The sequence below is a fragment of the Helianthus annuus genome, chromosome 15 (assembly GCF_002127325.2).
Source record: "Helianthus annuus cultivar XRQ/B chromosome 15, HanXRQr2.0-SUNRISE, whole genome shotgun sequence".
NCBI lineage: Eukaryota > Viridiplantae > Streptophyta > Magnoliopsida > Asterales > Asteraceae > Helianthus > Helianthus annuus.
The window spans coordinates 115,697,358-115,719,577 of NC_035447.2; the positions used below are offsets into that span (position 1 = coordinate 115,697,358).

Sequence of the window (22,220 nt, forward strand, 5' to 3'; positions counted from 1 at the left end):
CCATTTTTGGTTAATTGGGGTTTCGGTTAATCAATTTTCAGTTAGTCACGTAACATATCAGTTTATTTAATTAAAAAAACTATAACAGTATTATATTCAAATTAAAGAGAATAAAATACTTGTTTTTAACTAAAAGAAAAACTTTAGCAATACTACACTCAAATTAAAGAGAATAATACTCGTTTATACGGTGTAATTTAATAAAAAAATATTAACGTACCAAAAAGTTATGACCTTTTAAAAATCATGGGGGAATTAGTTTTTTATAAAGGGTTAAAGTGTAATTACTAACTAGTTATCTATAATTTTGTTAAAGATGAAGGATTAAAGTGTAATGTAAATAAGAGGATTAAATTGAGGTTCAATCACTTGTAGCTATTAAACATTCTGGAATAATGATTAAGCACGTTGGGTTTTAATAACTTGTACACTAAAGTATCATCTATTTGCACCTTTTAATCTACACGTCGATACCGACCAAGACAACTATCGAAACGTCGATAAAAATGAGTAGGTCGTCACGTTACTTTTGAATTTTTTTTTTTAAACATTATAGTTTGTTGTAGAGGGGGAAAGTGTAATAAGATGAAGGGACTAAAATATAATTATTATTTATAGATCAATTTACCCTTAATTTAGTACTACTCTTTAATAAATGATTTGAGAGAGTTATGGGTGTGCTTTTGACACGTATACGCCAGCCCCCCATCATAAAACGATTTCCAATAATCCAAACGTAACCGTTTTCATTGTCTTGTTCATAACGTTGTGATCTTTTAGGGTCCGTAAAAGCTTCAAATCCAAAACTCTCTCAGCAATGGCTTCTGCAAAGGCTAAGGATCTCGTTTCCTCCAATCCTGTTGTCGTCTTCAGGTTTCATACATAAAATTACCTCACATTTTCTGTTCTAATCGTGAATCGGATTAATAATTAGATGTATTTTGTCATTTTTGTTTGATTTAGCGATTTTTTTTTTGTGGATATAAATGATTATTTGTGTTTAGATGAATCTGTTTGTGATGTTAATGATACGGATTTTGTTTTGTTTTGACAGCAAATCGTATTGTCCGTACTGTGTGAGCGTTAAGAAATTGTTGACTGAACTTGGATCTACGTTCAAAGCTATCGAGCTTGATCAAGAAAGTGAGTTTTCTCCGTTTTGTTTAGATTTACGGTATATGTGTATGTATATGTTGATTGGTGATTAAATTTAGCTGTTTATCTTGTTAATTATATAGAACTAATATTTGGATTTGGATTCCGATATGTTTTAAACTTTTTATAATGTAAGAAACGAGTTTCACTGTAATTTTTTATTTCCAAATGTTACCCTAAGATGTTTTTACTAGCAAAGTCAAATCCTACGTCGTTCTGTTCGTATGAGAGATTTTTGGTACATAGGCAATGCCTGACCTCGAATATCGTTAACGCGGTTTGGGTGTGTTAGCTGTGGATGAGAGGAGAACTCCAAATTAAGTGTGTTTGGGTGGGGATAGTGTGAATGCATATGTCTGTAGCTTTCGTCACTTATCGAGTCTAGTTTTGTTTAGTATTGAATTGTATAGATTAGATTGTATTTCGTATGAAATGGTTGGAATTTTGATGTAAATGACCCTTTCGCACGAAAGGCACTTTCGTGCGAGAGGGCCATATAGTCCATTTCGTACGAGTTGGCCAACTCGTCCTAACGGTTTCGTACGGATGGGGCTTGCCTATAAATAGGAGAGTTGGGTCAGTCATTTGTAACTTTTGGCATTTGCAGCGAAGCTCTGCCAAAATCGTTTCACGGCATTGTAACTTCTTCTAATCAATAGAAACGATTGTTCAACGGTGTCTTTGTGTGTTTGTCATCTTTATACTCGGATTCCGCACGAGATATGAAGACGTATTAGCCAGTCGGAGCATTCGGGAGCCCTAAACGGTCCTCACAGATAGTTCCAAGATGGATGGCCTCCTGGGAGGTGTCTCATGTGCTTCTCGTTGGAAAAGTGGACAGTGTTGGTTGGTACGAGGGGTCGGATGTTACATACCCGTCCTTGTTCATTTGATGAGAGTATCTTTGCTCGTATGTTAGTATCGAAATGATTTTGACTCTGTTTCTGAGTCCTTAAACTTGATTGTATCATCTAGTGTGCTTAGGTAAAAAAAATTCTGACTGCCCTGTTCCCAAGCCTTTTAAATTTGATCATACGATCTATATATGCTTAGGTAAACTGAGCCTAATTCTTTAAGACCCTTAACAAACTTCCATGAATCATTGGAACCGGCATAATGTTTTGCCTTAGATGTGATTTTTATCCATTTGTATGGTCATGCCAATTGATTTGAAACATTCTTATACTTTACTTGACGGGTATTTCACCTGAAAAAAGTAAAAACCTTACTGTATCTATGATTATGTCTAAAGGTGATGGAGGTGAGATGCAAGCCGCATTACACGAGTGGACTGGGCAACGAACTGTGCCAAACGTGTTTATTGGTGGCAAGCACATTGGTGGTTGTGACAGTAAGGGCTTTTAGTCTTCATGCTTTTCTTGTTTAACCCATTTTAGTTTTTTGTATGAACAACATAATGTAATGATGATCCACAACAATTTTGTATGTAGGTACCACTGCGATGCACCAAGCAGGGAAGCTGGTTCCTGCGCTGACGGAAGCTAAAGCAATTGCTACCAAATCTGCCTAAGCAACTATTCTCGTGCTATCTAAATAAACGGTTATGGGTTTAAGTAATGGGTAGCAAATGTTGGATTCAAATGTTTAGTATTGGTTTCAGGATATGTGTTTGTTATCTTGTGATATAAGTCACTTGACCAAATATTATCATCTGATGACATAGAAAATCTGAATCTCTATGGAGATCTAAAATTATTTTTGCTTCAGTAATGAGGTGGCATAGTATTGGATGGTGGTGTGGGTACAGTATAGGGTTGGTCTTACATTTTAGACAATGATATAACGGTCTAGTGTCTTAAGTCGCAGTGTAAACGATCTGAGTCGAGCCTAAGCTTGGCTTATTTAACTTACGAGTGCGTGAGCGCGAGTTTTCCTAAAACAACTCATTTCAACTAACTTCATTTGGCCAAAAAGCCTATTTTGAACCGAACCGAACTAATACCTTTTTTCAAACAACCCGTTTTGATTTTTGACTCTGAATTCATTTGCCTTGGAACCCGTTTTGACTCGTCATCCAAGCCCATCCAACCCATCCAGTTTGGCATGCTTAGTTAGGGAGATAGTAATAAGTGATAAGATCATAATTACATATTTTGGCATGCTCAGTTCGTCATCCAACTCACTTCAGTAGCAATTACATCCTCCATAGTTTTGTTTTGCTGTTCGCCTATTTAATATGTTTAAAGACCCTTGCATTTCTTTTAAGCCAAATGAACCAACACGAAGCGTACATAATAGACAACAGAATCCTTCTCCCAGAATCAGACGTCGGCTCTCCAACCATGGACACCAGCTGCTTGACGTCGAACAAGCCATAAGATCCCAACCGCACCATAAGAAAACACCCATCCAAACCGCTGCCATCTGGTTCACTCAGTGAATAGGACATGTTTTGTTACAGTTGTTAATGTTGACAAGAATTGATACAAGTATCAAGTATGTACTAAATTATAAACATAAGAAAAGTAGTTTGTGAAGCACATCCATATCCAAACATAAGCAAAGGGAAGGTTGTTCTTTCATCATGCTTATAACTTTTTTATGAGTTAATATTATAAAAACTATTATACATTATTTATTTTTATTTAAAATTCATTCAACTTAATTACGTCAAAAAATACACGAAAAAAAATACTAAACTATTTTTATTATATGAAACTCTTAGAACTTGTTTAAGATGTCAATATTTTTTTAACCATGACTTGTTAACTAGCCAAAATTGAATAAAATAACATTAAAAATCTTTGTAATAAAATAACTTTAAACATTTTTGTAATAAAATAAAATTCCTCCATCTTAATTTTACCAGATTTTCATTTATTATTTAAGCATACTTGTAAAAGTTTCATCGTGTATCCTTTCATAACTTTTCAAATCGAATCATATTGGCTTACCCAAATCTTTGAAACTCGTATCGGCATACTACTGCTTTTAGCAAGTTACATGTTTTTTATAATATATGAGAGAGGGACATTTAAAAAAAAAAAAAAAAAAAAAAAAACCTTTTCCACTTCTAATTTATAAATAGTTAAATACACCTCTAAATTAAGGGTAAATTAGTCTTTTAAACAATAATTATATTTTAGTCCCTCATCTTACTACACTTTCTCCCTGCACAACAAACTTATAATTCTTTTACGTATTCTTGACATATTTTATAAACTATAATGTTTAAAAAAAATCCAAAAGTACCGTGACGACCTACTCATTTTTGTCGACGTTTCGATAGTTGTCTTGGTCGGTATTGACGTGTAGATTAAAAAGTGCAAATAGATGATGCTTTAGTGTACAAGTTATTAAAACCCAACGTGCTTAGTCATTATCTTAGAATGTTTAATAGCTACAAGTAATTGAATACCGTCAATTTAATCCTCTTATTTATATTACACTTTAATCCTTCATGTTTAACAAAATTATAGATAACTAGTTAGTAGTACAGTCTTTAACCCCTTATAAAAAAAAACTAATTCCCCTACGATTTTTAAATGGTCATAACTTTTTGGTACATTAATATTTTTTTTATTAAATTACACCATATAAACGAGTATTATTCTCTTTAATTTGAGTGTAGTATTGCTAAAGTTTTTCTTTTTTTAAAAACAAGTATTTTATTCTCTTTAATTTGAATATAATATTGTTATAGGTTTTTTAATTAAATAAACTGATATGTTACGTGACTAACTGAAAATTGATTAACCGAAACCCCAATTAACCAAAAACGGTTAACAATTTTTTTGGACCCTCATTTAACCAAAATTAACAAAACCGAACCGAACCATTCATATTTTCATATATTTCTAGCTTTTATACCTTCAATTCATGTATTTCATATTTATACCTCCATTTCAAGTACCTATATATCCATTTCATGTATTTTTATCTAAATTTCATGTAATTCTAATCAAAAGTTTTAGCCCAAGTTTGGTTATGGCTATTAACCGAAATTAAATGAATCAAACCAAAAACCGTCAATCTAACTGAATAAACCAAACCGATTAACTAAAAATGGATTGGGTAATAAAATAAACTAATCGATGACCTTGATTTCGGTTGAGGATAATAATCTAACCAACCGAACAATGCACGTCGTGGGAATGTCTATGTTTCCCGCCGCATCACACGCGCACCTATCAGTTATTAACCAAAACCGGTTACCCGTGAGCAATAGCTAAATGTTTAACCTAAACCAAACCGAAAACAGATGAAACTGAATCGAAATCAACCAAAAACTAAATTAACTGAAAATTGAAAACCGAATTAACCAAAAACCAGTTATCATTTTTTTGTACTCTCGTTTAACCAAAATTAGTTGAACCGAATCGAATCATTCATATTTTCTTATATTTCTAGGTTTTATACTTCTAGTTCTTATATTTCATATTTTATATCTCTATTTCATATATTTATACTTTCATTTCATGTATTTATACCTCAATTTCATATATTTCTAAACAAAAGTCTTAGCCCAAGTTTGGTTTTTGCTATTAACTTAAATTAAATGAACCAAACTAAAAACCGCCAATCTAACCGAATAATTGAAGTGAATAACCGAAAACCAATTAGTTAATAAAACAGACTAACCAATGACTTTCGTTTCGGATTCGGTTGAGGATAATAACCGAACCGACCGAACCATGCACAACACAATGAAATGAATTACCCGATTACTCCGCTTTTGATGTATATCTATCATAATGATGCTACAATAAATATTATATGAATAAAAAACTAACAAAAATGAGTATCGCAATGTGATGTGTCGTTCCCGCCGCATTGCACGGGCATCCTGCTAGTACTATTAAAATTATAGGGAGAGGATTAAATAGGAAGTATAGTTTGGGTAGGAAGGATTAAAACCCATCATTTCAAAACCCATTAACTTCAACATTTTCTTCACTTTCTCTCTCTATAATCACTGCATCATATTGCGATTTTTTTCATCAATCAATGATTCAAATACTCAATCAACGTGTTATTCAGCTTTTTTGAAGAAACCCAGTTCAATTTTACACAATTTTATCATTTTTCTCCTTTTTTGAAGCGAATCAATCGATTCGTTCGTTAATGTTTCTAACATATAATTTTCGTCAATTGTCGAAGAAATCATAAGAAATTGGCTTCAATCTGTGTAAGAAATCTAAAAAGTTTTGTCAATCATTGCGTTTTACGATCTTTACTTTTGAATTGCGTTTTATAACCTGGGTTTTCGAATTGCGTTTTACGACCTAGGTTTTCGAATTACATTTTACGATTTGGTTTTTACCATTGTGAATTGCGTTTTACGACCTGGGTTTTACCATTGCGTTTTGCGATCTGGGTTTTATCATTGTGAATTGCGTTTTACGTTCTGGGTTTTACCATTTTGAATTGCATTTTAAGATCTGTGTTTTGAATTGCTTTTATACGATCTGGGTTTTACCATTTGGGATTGCGTTTTACGACCTGGGTTTTCGAATTGTGTTTTACAATATGGGTTTTACCATTTTGAATTGTGTTTTACGGACTGGGTTTTACCATTGCGTTTTACGATCTGGGTTTTCGGAAAAATAAATCAAAAGTATAGCAATGGTATACTTATTTTAAAGATAAAAAATGCTCGTTTTTATGGTGCAGTTTTTATAAAAAATAATGTCATATGAAAGAGTTATTAACGTTTTAAAAATGAGGGGGAATTGGAGAAGAGAGAAACTATTGCCTTGGATGGACTATAAGACTATCTCCAATGCAAATGATGCCCTTAGCTGCCTAATCAGTTGCCACAACATATCCTTGAAAATCCTTACAAATCCTGAAAAACCTCCAATTTTACCTCCAACCATACAAACATCCTTAAATATTCTTACATTTTCCACGCCATCACCCATTTTTTTCTTTAAGTTTACCCATCTTTTCTTTAAGTACACTTACTTGAATTTTTAAAATGTATTTAAATAATTAAATGATTAGATAATTAATATAAGTAATCAAGTAATATAAAAAAAATAAAAAGTAAATAAAAATATAGAAATTGCATTACGTAAAAACAAAAGTAAACTAGATTTAAAAACAAACATTTCAAAAAAAAAACATAAACTACACTCGATTAATCCATGTTATACTTTGCCTTAATCCTAGCACACTCAGTGTCATGACGAGCTTTTTGAACCGGGTCCATGTGAGAAGCCGGGATGTGAGTATTTTTTTCTCTTTAAATTCCAAGTAGCCTGTCATATGAACTCTCCAATCACCAATCGCTTGTTGCTTAAGAGACTAAGTTTCATTTGACCGGTCAAGTAGTTTTTCTTTCTTTTCTTGGTAAGAAGATCATGCCTTGGCATTCATCTTAACCTTATCCTTTGCCTTTGTTTTGTCCCTCCCGATTGGCCTTTGTGTTGGTTCAACCTCAACATGAACAACATTTTCATCATCATCATACACATGGACATCATTATCTGGTGAGATGCCATAATCCTCCACCAACAACGAGGTATTGGCGTGAAGGTCGAAGGTCATGGTATGAGCATCGGAAAGAGTACCAACCGGGGTGTATTCACCAGTGCTCGTTGTCTTTGAGCATTTGGGCGACTGAGCACCGTATACCTTGATTGGCTCGAACCTTTTTTTGTAGTCCTTCACAACCCTCCAAACATGCTCATATTGAAATTGTTGTCCAGTGGGGTTATTCTTTCTATCAGCAACATATTCTCTCTAACTGCCCACAATAGCATTTTGTCTAACATACCACTCTTTATTTGTTTTTGTTGCGTATGTACAGGTCGTTGAACCTGTTCACCTTGGTTTTAAACATGTGCCAATGTGACCTCAAGTTATGGGTGGTCTTCTCTTGGGAAACTTGAGGGCTTTTCAAGAAAATTTCTAAAACTCATCCCCAAAATACACCCACCCTTTGACTATTTCCAAAGACCGGGTCTTCATATTCGTGCACGTAAGCCTTGGCAAGCAGAATCTTTTCTTCCAAGGTCCACTTGATGCGTCTCGCTTCAGAAGATGATTCCAAAATTTTCGTGTTTTTTTGTTTTCTTTTGGGTAGATGGAGTATCCTTAACACTAAAGATTTGAGGCTCCACTGATGATGTTTCGGTGCTTGGAATAGTAGGACTCTGGTGTTCTTGGCGTTGCCGTTGCTGCATTTGTTGTTGTAACTGTTGAAACATCATTTGTTGTTGGAACTGCGGAAACATCGTTAGTTATTTAAACACTCCAGAGTTTTGTTCGGCTTGTTGAAAACCGAAATTTGGTAATCTTTTGCTTAGTTATTTTTGTGGAAACCCAAAGTTTGAAAGTGGTAAGTTTGGGTTTTCATTTTCACTACCTTGATTCAACAACTCGGTAAAGTTTAGCTTTTGGTTTGGATTCATTTTTTTGGTGAGATGGGTGATGAAATTTGGTGATAGTTGCTGAATGTTATGTGTTCTATAGGTGATTCAACGGATAGTTCTAAATATAAGGTTGATAAATAGAGTTCAATGGGTTGGTAAGTAAATTAAATGAAGTGTAAAGATTATTAAATTAAGTTGGTTAATTAATTAAATAAATAAAGTATGTGTATTCGTTCTTTTGAAAGAAAGTATGAAAATTAAGTAAAGATTATTAAATGGAGTTGGTTAATTATCGACATCTGGGTATGAAAAAGTCTTGACAAGTGTTGAACATTCTGGATAGATTCCGTCCGCAAGATAATATCCTTGTGTGTATTGTGTCCCATTCACTATAAAGTTGCATGGTGGTGCATTCCCCTCTAAAACTTCGTTGAAAAGTGGCGATTAATTAATCACATTGATGTCATTGTTTGAACCTGCCACACTAAAATATGCATGCCAAATCCATAGGTCATGAGAAGCAACCACTTCCAGCATAATGTTCGGTCGACCATGGTCACCACGGGTATACATACCCTTCCATGCAGTTGGACAGTTGCTCCAAGCATTCCCGGGAAGCCATGCACATTTAAATGCTCCTCAAGTAACCGTTGTACGTCAGTTTCATTTGGTTTTCTAAGGTATTCTTCACAAAAATTTCTATAATTGAACTACAAAACTTTTGTAAACAAAGGATAGCGGTAAACTCAACAATGTGTACATATTCATCAATTTAATTAGCTCCTACGCCGTATGCCAATTGTCGAATAGCTGTTGTGCATATTTGTTGAGGTGAAAGACCTTTTCTATCTATTGCATTAGATCTCTATGAAAACCACTCATTATGTTCTGTTAATCTCTCAACAAATCGATTAAATAGACGAATGCTCATCCGAAATCGTCTTCTAAAGAAATACTCGGGGAACACCGGATTGGGAGCAAAATAATCGTTCCACATACGATTATCACCATCTTCACGACACCTTTCAATGTACTTGCATTTCATCTTTTGTGGGGAAGAACCGATGGCCTCATCGGTGTCGAGCTCCAAAAATTGTTGCGCAATTATTTCAATATCATATGCATTAGTTCTTCAAGTTTTGCAAGATCCATAAACGGATTTGGTGCACCCATTTTGTTTGTATGGATTTAAAGAAACAAATGAGGTAGAATTTGGTGATTTGGGATAGAATTTTGGAAATAGTGATGAAATTCTATACGTCCTGTGTGTATACAACGGATATTTTTTTAGTTTAAGATGAAATGAAAGGTTGAGTTCAAAATTAAACGACGTGTAATTAAATGAGGTGTTATGTTTAAAATTAAATGAAGTGTTTAAGTAAATATGTAAAGTTTGGTGTAATTAAATGGAGTTGGTGTAATTTAATGGAGGTGGTCTTTTTAAATAGTTAGTTGAAATTTAATGAGAAAAAAATAATCAAATATATACTACCACTGCATATATTAAACTATTTTAACTAGGGAGGTTCTCCTGCGCTTCGCGGCGGGTGCTGTTATTGTACTAAACCGAATTGAAACCGTTTGAACAATATATCGGTACGATACTGACACTCGTTATAACAATTGAAAAGCAAAACCCAAAAATAAAGTCGTTATATGCGCAAAAGGACATCGATGCATATTTTACATAAATCGAAAACCATAAAAACGAATATGAGCAATGTCTTCCGAAATGAATATCAGTGTTCATTCTAATGGTACCTTTACCGGTGCTGATGTTCGATTGGAATTGACGTGATACCAATACTCGCTATAGTTTATGATAATTATAAAAAAAAAACTCTATACTACCATCGAAGTTGTTTGCACGATATCAATTCAATTTGTCATGGTAAAGAACATATGGTATAAGTTCGGGTCGTCAAGGTACCAGTATGGTATTCATACCCGCTATAGTTTATAATATAAAAAAGATACTATACTCCACTATCCAAGTTTCGCATGATATTTGTTCTATTGATCACGGTAAAGAACAAAAAAATATCAATTATATTGATCCGTTTGATTTTGAACAAAACTTTTAGTAGAATAAAGACAAAAATAACATGTCTCGTATGTTCAGAACTTTATGAAGTATTACATTGTATTATTAGAATAATGAAAAAAGTAATGTTAATTTATGTATAAAAAACTAAATGTGAGTTAGGTTTGATAACATGTGTGTAACAATCCGCACGTTCGTGCGTTGTTACTACTCGTTATACTCGTTACGCTTAGCACCAGAGATTCGGATCATAATGTAGCTATATCGAATACATCGCTACTTCACAGTATTTTCGCATATTACGCATACTTTATTGCTATAACACATCTCATCGCACAAACTAACACTCACGATGACGTTGAGTGAGGACCTATTCTACCCTCCTCGATAGTCGTGACGTGTCGCAACGCAACGCATATTCGAAATGCGCAACTCGATTATCGCAACGTAGGCTTTGAAATATGGATATTTATACGACCCTTTGTGACTAAATTTAATAAATATATGAATATTGGTATGTTAATGAGTAACCATACTATCGCGAAGCTAAACGAACGGAACGAAACATCGAAACGCAATTCACCGGAGACCACCATTCGAGTGACTGGTCAATCGGATGCCACCCGATCGGACAGCCACCCGATCGGACAGCCACCCTATCTATGGCACTCCCTCATCTTTCTCCTCTTCATCTATAAATAGCACTTGTCACATCACTTAAACAGTGATGTGACAGCTCCCACCCGACCAGCACGCTTTGGGGCTATTTTCTCTCGATTTCTCGCGATTCTTGTAAGTTTCTACCCCAAATCTTGTACTTCTATGATCTACATGCACTTCTCCATCATCTTCTCTTTCGAATCTTAACTTTTAACCGTGAAATCAATGGATTTGAGGTGTTCTAGGATGATGTCATCATGGAGTCCTTATGAACTTCAAGTGTTTGCCTCATTCCACCAAGAATAACTTAGATCTGAACGATTTCCACATAAATGAACAAAGATCTTGCATAGATCTGAACATATTCATGGTGAAAAGGGATTAAAAGATGGTTTCTAACTTTCTTTCAACTCTTTTACACTCAATACACTCAAAACCGATGGAATCGGAGCTTGTTCTGACCTCCTACTCATTCTTAGTGTTGTGTTGGTTCAAGATCTGGATTCTATCCAAGAGATTACTAATTTCGGCTTTGAACATGAACAACCGACTTGAACCATGAACTGTTCGGACTAGGGTGATTCCTGTTCGATCAGGTCACTTGGGACGAGACGAGGGTCCTGTTGTTCAAGCAAGATATCAAAACGTCTCGTTCAAAGCTACAACACTTCAAAGAGAAAACAAGTGTTAGGACGATCAGACCGTCGGAACGGGTTGCTGTCCAATCCGATTACCACCCGAACGGATTGCCACCTGATCAACCGGTCGTCCGATCGAGCTGCACTTGGTTCCATACTTAAACTATTTTTCCAATTGTTCAAGGGATCTGAACGTTGAAACGGACTACCGCCCGATCGGATTGCCATCAGATCGAGCGACCGTCCGATCGTGTGACGTTTGGGACTTAAACAATTTTCAACATGCAATCCGATCGAGTGACAATCTGCTATGAACTTGTTCTCATTGAAGTGTCATACCAATCGGATCGCCGTTCGATCGAGCCGTCGTTCGATCGACCGACCTGAAAGGTAGATATACTTCTCTATTTTCAAAATGCTACAACGAAAACTTCAAAAGTCAAGCCATCATACATAACACATCCATCCCAAACGAGATGACAACCCAATCGAGTGGCCACCCGATCGGGCGACCACCCGAACGGATTGTCATCCGATCGACCGGCCACCCGATCGGATTGCCATCCGATCGGATTACCGTCCGATCCTTTGACACTTTGCACCGATTACAAATTATTCGACGCTTACGCTACCGATCTGTAATCGGGCTAATTTCAAACGCGCTCCCTTCAATCCAACCAAGTTGTGTTTACTTGCTGAACACCGACTGTGAGTATACTCGAACCCCTTTTTTATCGCTTTTTGGGTGTAACATACATTTCTATTAAATCGAAATTATTAAAACGAATTAATCAATCAACTGTTTTTCACTTGCGAATGACTATTATGCATATCTACACGTGATGCTAGTTACATATGTGTTAGGACTTATACTCGCGAGGTCCCGCCTTAACTAATATAGTACTATAGCACCCGACGGGGTCTAGTTAGGATGAATAGTAATCGCAATCGCAGCTCGAGTGACTTAGCTGGTAGTATCAGTCTTGTATACATGTATGTGAAGTATCACGTTTATGTACTTGGTAATTCGCAGCACTTTTAACTATTTACGCTACACTATCAAAACTTGTATACTCGCCAATACTTTTGTATTGACGTTGTTTTAACGTATGTTGCAGGTTTAGTGGCAGTCTACATCAAATCAAGCTAGGAAGTCTAGAAACTCACCTAAAATCTACGTTGACGGATTCGTATTGTTCGAGAGGACAAGAAATCTGTGATACCTTATGTGATTGTATTGTTTATTAGTATGGGATAATGAACGCATTATATACTGTCGCAATATAGTTGTTATGGATTCTCTTGAGCAATCTGATTTGCCTAGTGCTGCGCCCCGATGATTCCGCCATCAGTTGGGGTGTGACAGATTGGTATCAGAGCCATAACTATAGGGAATTAGGCCTGACTTGACCTAGTCCGGGTCAACGTCTTAGAAACGACCTAGTCTATAGTCTAAGTACCAACAGGCCGACTCGTGCGAATCCAGTAGGAGTTGCACGGGCCTACTCGATACTCTCGTTCGAATTCGCTAAAAGCTACTACTTCGCATGAACACCGCATACTACAATTTCACGCGTGTAAGTCCAGAATCACTACAATCGGATATCAAACACTAATCAAAGCGCGGAATACTGAGAAAAGTGATAAGAACAAGAACAAAATGATTGAATAACAACCAAGGTGCACACGGTTTCTAGAGAACCATCTGGTACACCAACACAGAAATCGAAAATAATGAAGAACCTCTCAAAAAATGTCTAACCTAATAATGAACTAGGTTCACCCTATTTATAGTTACATAGGGTGACCTAGTTACAGGCTGGGCCAGGCCCACATACACAACTAATAACCAAACAGGCCCAAATCACTAATTAGCCCACATGGCTTATTCCATTACTATCTAACCCACTACAAGGCTAAGCCCAATAGACTATAATTGTGTTTGATAAAGATAGCGTAAACCTACTCAATTATAGGGCCTTACAATATCCCCCTAGGTTTATGCTGTCTTTATCAAACTGTTATCTATCTCATGTCTCTGTGGGAAGATACTTCATCTTGTAATCTTCAAACTTGGGCCTTTTGTTCTTCTTAATCACGATCAGCTTAGCTTGAAAAACTTGTTGAAAGGAATGCAAGCGGAGGATTCTCAGCAACTCTTTTCTTTGTCAATGTCTTCAATTTCAAGCAGGTTCACAGATACTTCTTCAAATGCACTATCACTGTCAGATGATGACTTGTATCTGGTTCTTCTGACTCAGGCACATCTTGTTGTTGTGATGCTTCATGCTTTATCAACAGCCAACAGCATCTCAATCTTCAACAACCCCTGTTTCTTGATTTGAATTTTAAATTCTGCACATACTCAGAAATTCATAAGCAAACATTTATGTGCAACAGAGGGAAATACCACGTGAACACTCGGTACATCCAAGTATTTGTACTTGGATTTCACAATTCAAATTTCATTCAACTTATGATGATCAATCAAATCTTCAAGAACGGTTGATTTTTTTTAAATAAAACAAATAAACACTCTATTTTTGGATTTTTGATTTTTTAAATTTGAAACACAAACAAGCAAAGAAACTAATATACAATTACAATTGCAATGGGATCAAATCACATATTTTCAGGCTAGACTACACTTATCAACACTAATTTACTTTGGTTGATCCGAGCGATTGCCAATATGTTTGTCCACTTAAACTTATCTCCCTAGGCCTTTTTCAAGTGATGGTCTGCAACTGATTTATCATGTTTTCCAACTTAAATTAATATGAACACTCAATTTAATCACAATCAATTCCTGGAATTTTAATTCGAACACACTATCATGCATGCAGTTTCCCTACCACATATTTCCACAAGTCCGTTATAGGATTCTGAAACCTTGACTGGGACTGGATTGAGAAAAGAAAAGAATAGATCATTTGCAGAGATGGATATAATATACAGATCAAATGAGTTTTCTCAGTTTGATATAGGTTTTTTTTTTCGGGTTTCTTTTGGGCACTAGAGGGCCTCTTTCGGGTGTATTTGATCTATAGCGCGACAACGTACAGCTAGGTCAGCATGTATCTGGATGCAGCAGAACCTGACGTTGCCTAGCATCTCCAGGTCTTTGCTCACGCAAAACAGAGGAGATACACGAGTTGGACAGAAAAGATTTCAGAACTAGAACAAAATTGTGTGTATCGGGACGTCACACACGCATTCAAATAGACATGTCCTAATTCCAAATGACCGATCTTTCCTGAGGTTATAGAATAAATTTAGTGTTCTAAGCAATACCAGTCAAAGAGTCCAGCCATCAGGATAAAGCCTACCAACATATCACTCTAGAGTCAGACCATTTTAATATTGGTCTTACATGAGTCAGCCTTCATCCACATAGTGAAATTATTTCATTTCCCATTTATGCAACAAAATATTTTTTATTTTTCTATTTTTCTCATTTTTTTATATTTTCTCATTTTCTCTATTTACCGATATCCAGAGATATCCCCCTAAATTTGTGCGTAAATCTTACGCGCAAATTTACCTAAACAACGAAAACGTATCTACAACGAAAAACACAAAAGAAAATGAAATTTTTTTTTTTTTGTTTTTGCCTAACCGTTCCATCATAAGATTTAAGACTAATCAATATCGAAAATAGAATACGAAATTCAAAATTTTACCTTTTTGCTGATCTAGTCTTACTTTTCTTATCTCCTTTAAACGAAACATATCAACTGTAAAGAAATGTACATTTTGAAACAGTGAAATGTTACCCGTTATGTCTCTGGAACAACCGTTATCAACATCCAAGGATTGTCAATAGCTTCTCCTTGGTTGTCCCTGAAAAGTAAGGAGATTAGTAAGACATTGGTACCCAGGCCATCGTGGTCCTGGGTATTCCTGAAGCATCAATATAAGACACTTCTTGAAAGCACATGCCCCCTTTTGATTGAAGGAATGGTGATGTTGCTGCTTTATGTTTTGCCCTCCAAACTTGTTTAGGCTTCTCTAATTTCCTAGGAGCCTTGGGCAAAACAGTTTGCTTTTCAACCTTTTTGTTTTCCAAAACTTGTTTTGGTTTTAAAGCTTGTTTTCTTTTGTTTTTCGCAGCATTCCAATCCCCATCAGATGGTTTAACCTGGGGACTCTTATTAATCATTGCCTTAGGTTTTTCAACCTTCATCGGATTAGAATAAGATCTGTACCTTGGTGTAACCTTCTGATGTTGTGTATAGTATGGCACATAGGGACGATGTGTGCAATTCCTAGCAATGTGACCGGGTATGCCGCAGTTGTAGCAGGTTTGCTTTTTAACGTATGTAGCATAACCCGATCCATTAGATCCAACTGATGCTGAGTATGAGTTATAAAGCTTGTTGGATGATTTGTTTGCAGATTTTTCAACCTTTCTCCCCTGCTTCTTATGTTTATGTTTACAACAGTTAGAACAGTTAGTGGATTTAGCATTTTCATTCCTAACTGTTAGCTTTGGAGGCACATATTTGTTTGAAGGGCCTCTCAAAGCTGGCTCAGAATCAGCCTTTCTCACATAAGGAGGAGCATCAGCAGGCAAATTTGATGTTTTTGGACAAACATCGTCAGCTTTTTGACAAACAACGTCATCCTCCTCAACCCAACCCTCTATTATTACTTGGTCTGCACATGAAGTAGAAGCATCAGTAACGTTCACTTGTTCACCAACGGTGTCAGGCGAAGCCATAGTAACATTTTCATTCTCGAGTGACACCGTTTGTTCAGTAGTTTCAGAATCAATGTCATTCGAAAGAGCAGCAGGGGCTTCTGTAGTCGTTTTACCATTAGACTCAACAGAAGCTCCTGAAGTCGATTCTGATTCTTCTTTGATCGAATTTGAATCAACTGTTTCAGATGATTCATTTGTTGATTCCACTGAAGCAACTGACTCTGAATTATCACAGCCAGTCTTTTCATAGGAGTCACTAGTTGAATCAGATGAAGCTGATGATTTAGTTTGAGATGCCTCTGCTTCCTCAGGTGATGCACTGTTGACACTAGGTGATTCGCCCATTTCTGATTTCTTAGAAGTGGATGTCTCAGAAGTGTCGCAAGATGTGTCACATGATGAAGCAGATTCACTTTGTTTGCTCCTATTGAATTCTTTCACAAACTCAGTCAAACCTCTTAACATGGCAAACTCGATGTTGTCTACATTAACTCTAGGCTCTGTTAATTCAGACTCTTTTGTTTGAGGTTGCACTTCAGATGAATTTTGAGAAAAACTTAACACAGTATTATTTAATACTTGAAAATGTTTGTCAATGTTCACATTATTCTCAAAATTTAGAGTCTCGGTTTGCTTTGAAACCTCAGCAGGTTTCACAAATGTCACACCCCAACCAATGGCGGAAACATCGGGATGAGACGAAGTGTGAAGATTGCTAGAGACATCATAACGCTATTTGTGACAATATTTTAATAATCCGATTTCATTGCATAAAGTAAATTGTCAACATTACAAGAAATTCAAATACAACAAGTTCAAAAGAAGTACATGACAACACAAGCAAAATTGATACAACATATTAAACCTAAACGTCTAAATGTGTATCTAGGCATCAACGCTACTTCTTTTCATAGCATCATCATCATCAACCTGTAACATGTTTAAAATACAATTCAATGCAAAAGAAAAGGCGAGTATACAAGTTTAAGCATAAGTATAAGTATAAGTTTAAAAGTTTAAAACGAATCCACATGGCAACTTAGTCTATACGAGATTAACCTAGCGTGGCATGCAATATTTCTAGCCAACCTCTGTTTACGTAAGAAAGTTTAATTAATTCAACATGACCCAAGTTTAAGGGGGGCGGTGCGTTACTCCTATAGCGCTATACATGTCGAACGGAGGCTCGTGAGAGCTAATGACTAAAACATATCACATAAGTATGGTCCGCGTAAGCATCAAGTATCATAGCATAGTATTCATGTATAAGGATTGTTTTGTGCATTGCATAAAGAATAAGTTTAACTGTAATTTAATAGTAAAACATGTTACACCCCAAAAAGTGGTAAACATAAAAAGGGGGGTTGCGAGTATACTCACGGTGGTTGCAAGCTTTCCTACTTGAAATCCCGCGAGTGAGTTGGTGGATGGATTAATTCGGAGCACCTTGTCCTTCTACACGAGGCAAACAAGGTGTGTGAGTTTGGCGTTTACGGAAGATTATAGATTCGGAGTTTAAGTTGTATAGAAAATAACATAAGTAAAAATAATCATCTTGTACACATAACCCTTGTTCTTGACACTATTAGAACTCAAAAGAGTTGGTATGATTTCATGGATTCAAAGGTCCATTAGAGTCGTAACAAGAGCATGGTCATAGATGATGTAACATATTCTTGACAAGTAACTATTAAGTTATCATCAAGTTTAGTTACTTAGGTATATATGTATATAGAATAGCTTAGATATTATATAGAATACAAGTCTTATGATTCAAGCATGAGGTAGGAGATTAATGTCTCCATTTAGGCACCTTTTTGTGTCATAGAGTACATACATGAGGTAGGAAGAACAAGCTTCCATTTAGGCACCTCTATTGTTCACCACTACACTTGTTGTTATAAACAACAAGGAGGGTCATGAACATACAAGTATTAAGGTAATTACAACAACTAATCTATAGAAAACATCAAGTAATGAGTGGATTCTTATGAAGGATAGCCCAAGCTAGTCCAACCATCACACATTCATCAAGCTTCATACTCGAACACTACTTGTGGGTAAAACCCTAATTAAAACAGAAAGTTTATGAGGTTTTAACCCCTTATTTGGATGTCTCAACCATGTTTTTAAGCTTAACCAACCATAAGAGGGGTTGTAAGCATTAGGACATTGGCTTGAGTTGTGTTTGACACAAGTTGCATAGGCTTAAACAAGTTTTTGATGAACATAAAAACAAACAGAAAGTTTATAGACTATTTCGGGGCATTTCCAGGTCTGATTTCTCCAAGGAGAAGTCTAGGAATCGAACCCCATGATTATCCAAGCAAGTAGGAAAAAGAATCAAGTGAATCGGATAAGAATTGAGTGAGTTATGCTCATTTTCGTGAAGGGGTGTCAATCTGCTCGAACCTTTGCTTTCAGCTATGGTTTGGAGGATGTTTTGAGAGTTTTTAGTGTTGCAAAAGTGGTAGGGAGGCTGGTTATAAGTGGTATTTATAGGGGGAAGGATTAGGGTTTCAATGGGTTGGGCTTTGGAAGTGTTTAGAAGGGGTTACACCTTGAAACTAGCCCACAAAACCCAACTATATGGGCTGAATTTTGCTGAATTGGGGCTGCCATATTTCTTTATTTTTTTATTTTTTTAAAACATTATAATGAGTAATTTTGTTAGTTAAGTTGTGTAATAATATGCAACAATGTTTCCCCTAACTTATAACAAGGTGAAATATGAAATAAAACATGATTTAACTAGGTAAAAAGTGTAATGTACAAGTATGTAACATGTTTGTAAGTGACAAGTATATGTCACATATTAGATGATTAACCGTTGTATAAATAAGCATAGTATAAGGTGTAGTTAAGCATGATGATCACAACCAAAGTATATTTAAGCGTATAAACGTCATAACCAAGTATCATCCTCGTTCAGAACGCGTTCAAGGCATAAGTTTTAGTTTAATTACAAGTTTCACACATAGTTTCCAAGAGTGATGATTAAACATCAATTGTTTCACGAAGTTGAACATACGAGCATAATTAGAGTGCGTATGACATATACGTAATAAAATACCAGTTTCATTAATGATCCAAGTCTCGATTTGATAAAGATTACAAGGAAAGGAAATGATTACAAGAATACAAGGTTTCCAAAAATAGAACTACGAACGAAACCTCCTATAAATGGAAAGTACAAAATAGCCGGGCGTTACAACAAAGGTTTTATTAAACGCCTGTTTTTCTAGAATAATTTCGGTTTTATCAGGCCTTGTGATTTTAACTTTCTTTTGATTAACAGGCTCAACCTTCCTGTCCCCAGGCTTCCCATATTCCATTTCAGGCAAATCGGCTATCTCCTCATCAGTCATGGGAATTGAGGAATAGTTATGGTTGTATGGTGGGGGTATCGCCACAAAACCCAACCCCTTATTCCTCATTTCCTTTTTGCTATACTTTAACTGTTGATTTTTCATTTTCTCGACCTTTTCGCTTGAAACATCAAATTTTTTGAAATTAAATTCAGTATTTTCGAAAGTCGATTTTAAGTTGTTTAATTCAACAGTTAATTTTTCTGATAGCTCCTTGAAGTGGAGATATCGACATTTTGCTTCGCTTAGATCACTATGTAACTGTCGAATGTCACGTTTTTGAGCCTCTACCACTTCCTTATACCCATCCAGTTTCTTTTTAACTTCGTAGCTACTGGATTTGGTACATTGAAGTTGCATAGAAAGCGATTGAGCGTGTTCTTTAAAACCTTTTACTTTCTCTCTACATTTGACAGTACAACAAACATCATCTACACATACCTCTTGGATTGTGGGAGTGAAGTCATGAATTTGAATACCTTGAGTGGACTGCTTGTCAGCGTTGTCATATGATTTGATGAGTGAGATCAGCTCATCCAGCTTCATTTTGTAACAGTAGCAGTCGGTTGTCACAATTATATGATTAACATTCCTAAACCAACTACAGTTTGCCTGATCTGGAATCCTTTTTAGAACATCTAGAAGCTTTGTGTTGCTCGTGCGATTAGACACCTCAATCTCAGCCTTCTCCATTTCAGAGAGCAGTTCACCAAACCGGCCTGTAAGTGCTTCTATAGATTCACCATACGAGTATTTGAATCCTTGAAATTTCTGCTCAAGCACATCTCTCTTAGAAGACATTTTTAAGATTTGATCCCCCGAAAATGTGATTCCCCAAAGATGTGATCCCCAAATATGTGATCCCCCGAAAGTGTGATCCCCAAAAAATGTGCGCCTTTAACTGTTTCCACAACACAAGCCCAAAACAAGAACCCGTGTACTTAACTCAAACCCTTTGCCACACGCACAAACCAGCTTTTTTGTACCGCGCCTCCAAACCTGTCCAGAATTTTTCACCAAACAATAACCGACCCCCCCCCCCTTTTTATTTTAATTAATAAACCTTTTTTTATTTAAAATATATATGATTTATATTAAAAAACTAATTAATATTATAATTATTATTAATAATAATAATGTAATGATTACCAAATGATTACTTATTATTATTATTATTATTATTAATTAACTAAAAACAAAATAATGAATACCAGTTTCTTCTTCGATCAAACCGTAACCAAAACCCTAGTTTAAACTCAGCCGCCAAACACACAAACGATGATGATGATGGTCGAACGTCGGTGATGATGACAATGAACACTGCAGTCGCTGGAGATGATATGGTGAGTAGAAGATGTGGAGGAACGGTGACGGTGGCCGGACGGTGGTAACTGATGTCGTGAAGGAGTGAAGCAGAGGTTGATGGTGAACGGAGATGAAGGATCGTCGGAGATGGTGTGCAGGGTGGTTCGTTGATGAAGATGATGACGGATGGTCGAAGATGAGTGATGTTGCAGGTTTTCCGGCGAACGGTGATGATACGAAGGTGACCGGAGGGTTGGTGACGGTGGCAGGAGGTTGACGTGTACCGAAGATGGAGATTAGTGAGGACGACCGGAGATGACAATGAAGTTGGAGACTGTTTGACGGTGAAGGTGGTTTACTGTTGCGGGATCGGAGTACGATGTCGGTGTGCGAAATCGGGATGTTGTGATTGAAGTTGCAGGTTATGATGACGATGATGATGATATGAATGGATCGCACAACTTGACAATGTTTGGTCGCACAAGATGTGTTGGATCGCACAAGAAAGGTGATCGCACAAGATAATTGTTGTAATCGCACAAGATAACAGGAAAATGATGATGAACGTGTAATGGATCGCACAAGTGTGTTTCACATGCACATAAATTGTGAAAATGATGTCTGATGATCACTTGATCGCACAAGTTGAAAAGTCAACCAAAATCAATCGCACAATTCTATATTTGGCCAACTGAAATCTCGTAAATCAAGGAAATAATTCAGAAAATCAATTTTCCAATATTCCTTTCCACCAATATTCCTAAAAACGTGCAAACACCTTCTCTCTCTTTCCTAAACGAATCAAAATGCAGAATTTTCAAAATTTTTTTGATCTTCAACAGCGCTCTTCGTGTTCTTCGATCCTCAAAAAAATTTCTTGTTCTTCGAATGATATCCAATCCAACCGAGCCTTCGTGAGACTACTTAGGCTCTGATACCAATTGTAAGTCCAGAATCACTACAATCGGATATCAAACACTAATCAAAGCGCGGAATACTGAGAAA

The 22,220-nt window shown here is 36.1% G+C and overlaps 1 protein-coding gene across 1 annotated transcript; it reads left to right on the plus strand.

Annotated features, from left to right (window-relative positions):
- The first annotated feature begins 686 nt into the window (after nucleotides 1-686).
- LOC110912289 (glutaredoxin) lies at nucleotides 687-2,886 on the plus strand. The gene is made up of 4 exons (XM_022156978.2): nucleotides 687-873; nucleotides 1,055-1,143; nucleotides 2,408-2,506; nucleotides 2,607-2,886. The coding sequence occupies exons 1-4, from the start codon at nucleotides 818-820 to the stop codon at nucleotides 2,684-2,686; spliced, it is 324 nt and encodes a 107-aa protein (XP_022012670.1). The 5' UTR covers nucleotides 687-817; the 3' UTR covers nucleotides 2,687-2,886.
- The last annotated feature ends 19,334 nt before the right edge of the window (nucleotides 2,887-22,220 follow it).

Bases quoted from the DNA above. Each gene is read 5' to 3' on its own strand.
- LOC110912289 (XM_022156978.2), top strand. From the start codon at position 818: ATGGCTTCTGCAAAGGCTAAGGATCTCGTTTCCTCCAATCCTGTTGTC. The intron at 874-1,054 runs GTTTCATACATA...TTGTTTTGACAG, and splicing joins AATCCTGTTGTCGTCTTCAG to CAAATCGTATTGTCCGTACT. The intron at 2,507-2,606 runs GTAAGGGCTTTT...TTTTGTATGTAG, and splicing joins GCACATTGGTGGTTGTGACA to GTACCACTGCGATGCACCAA.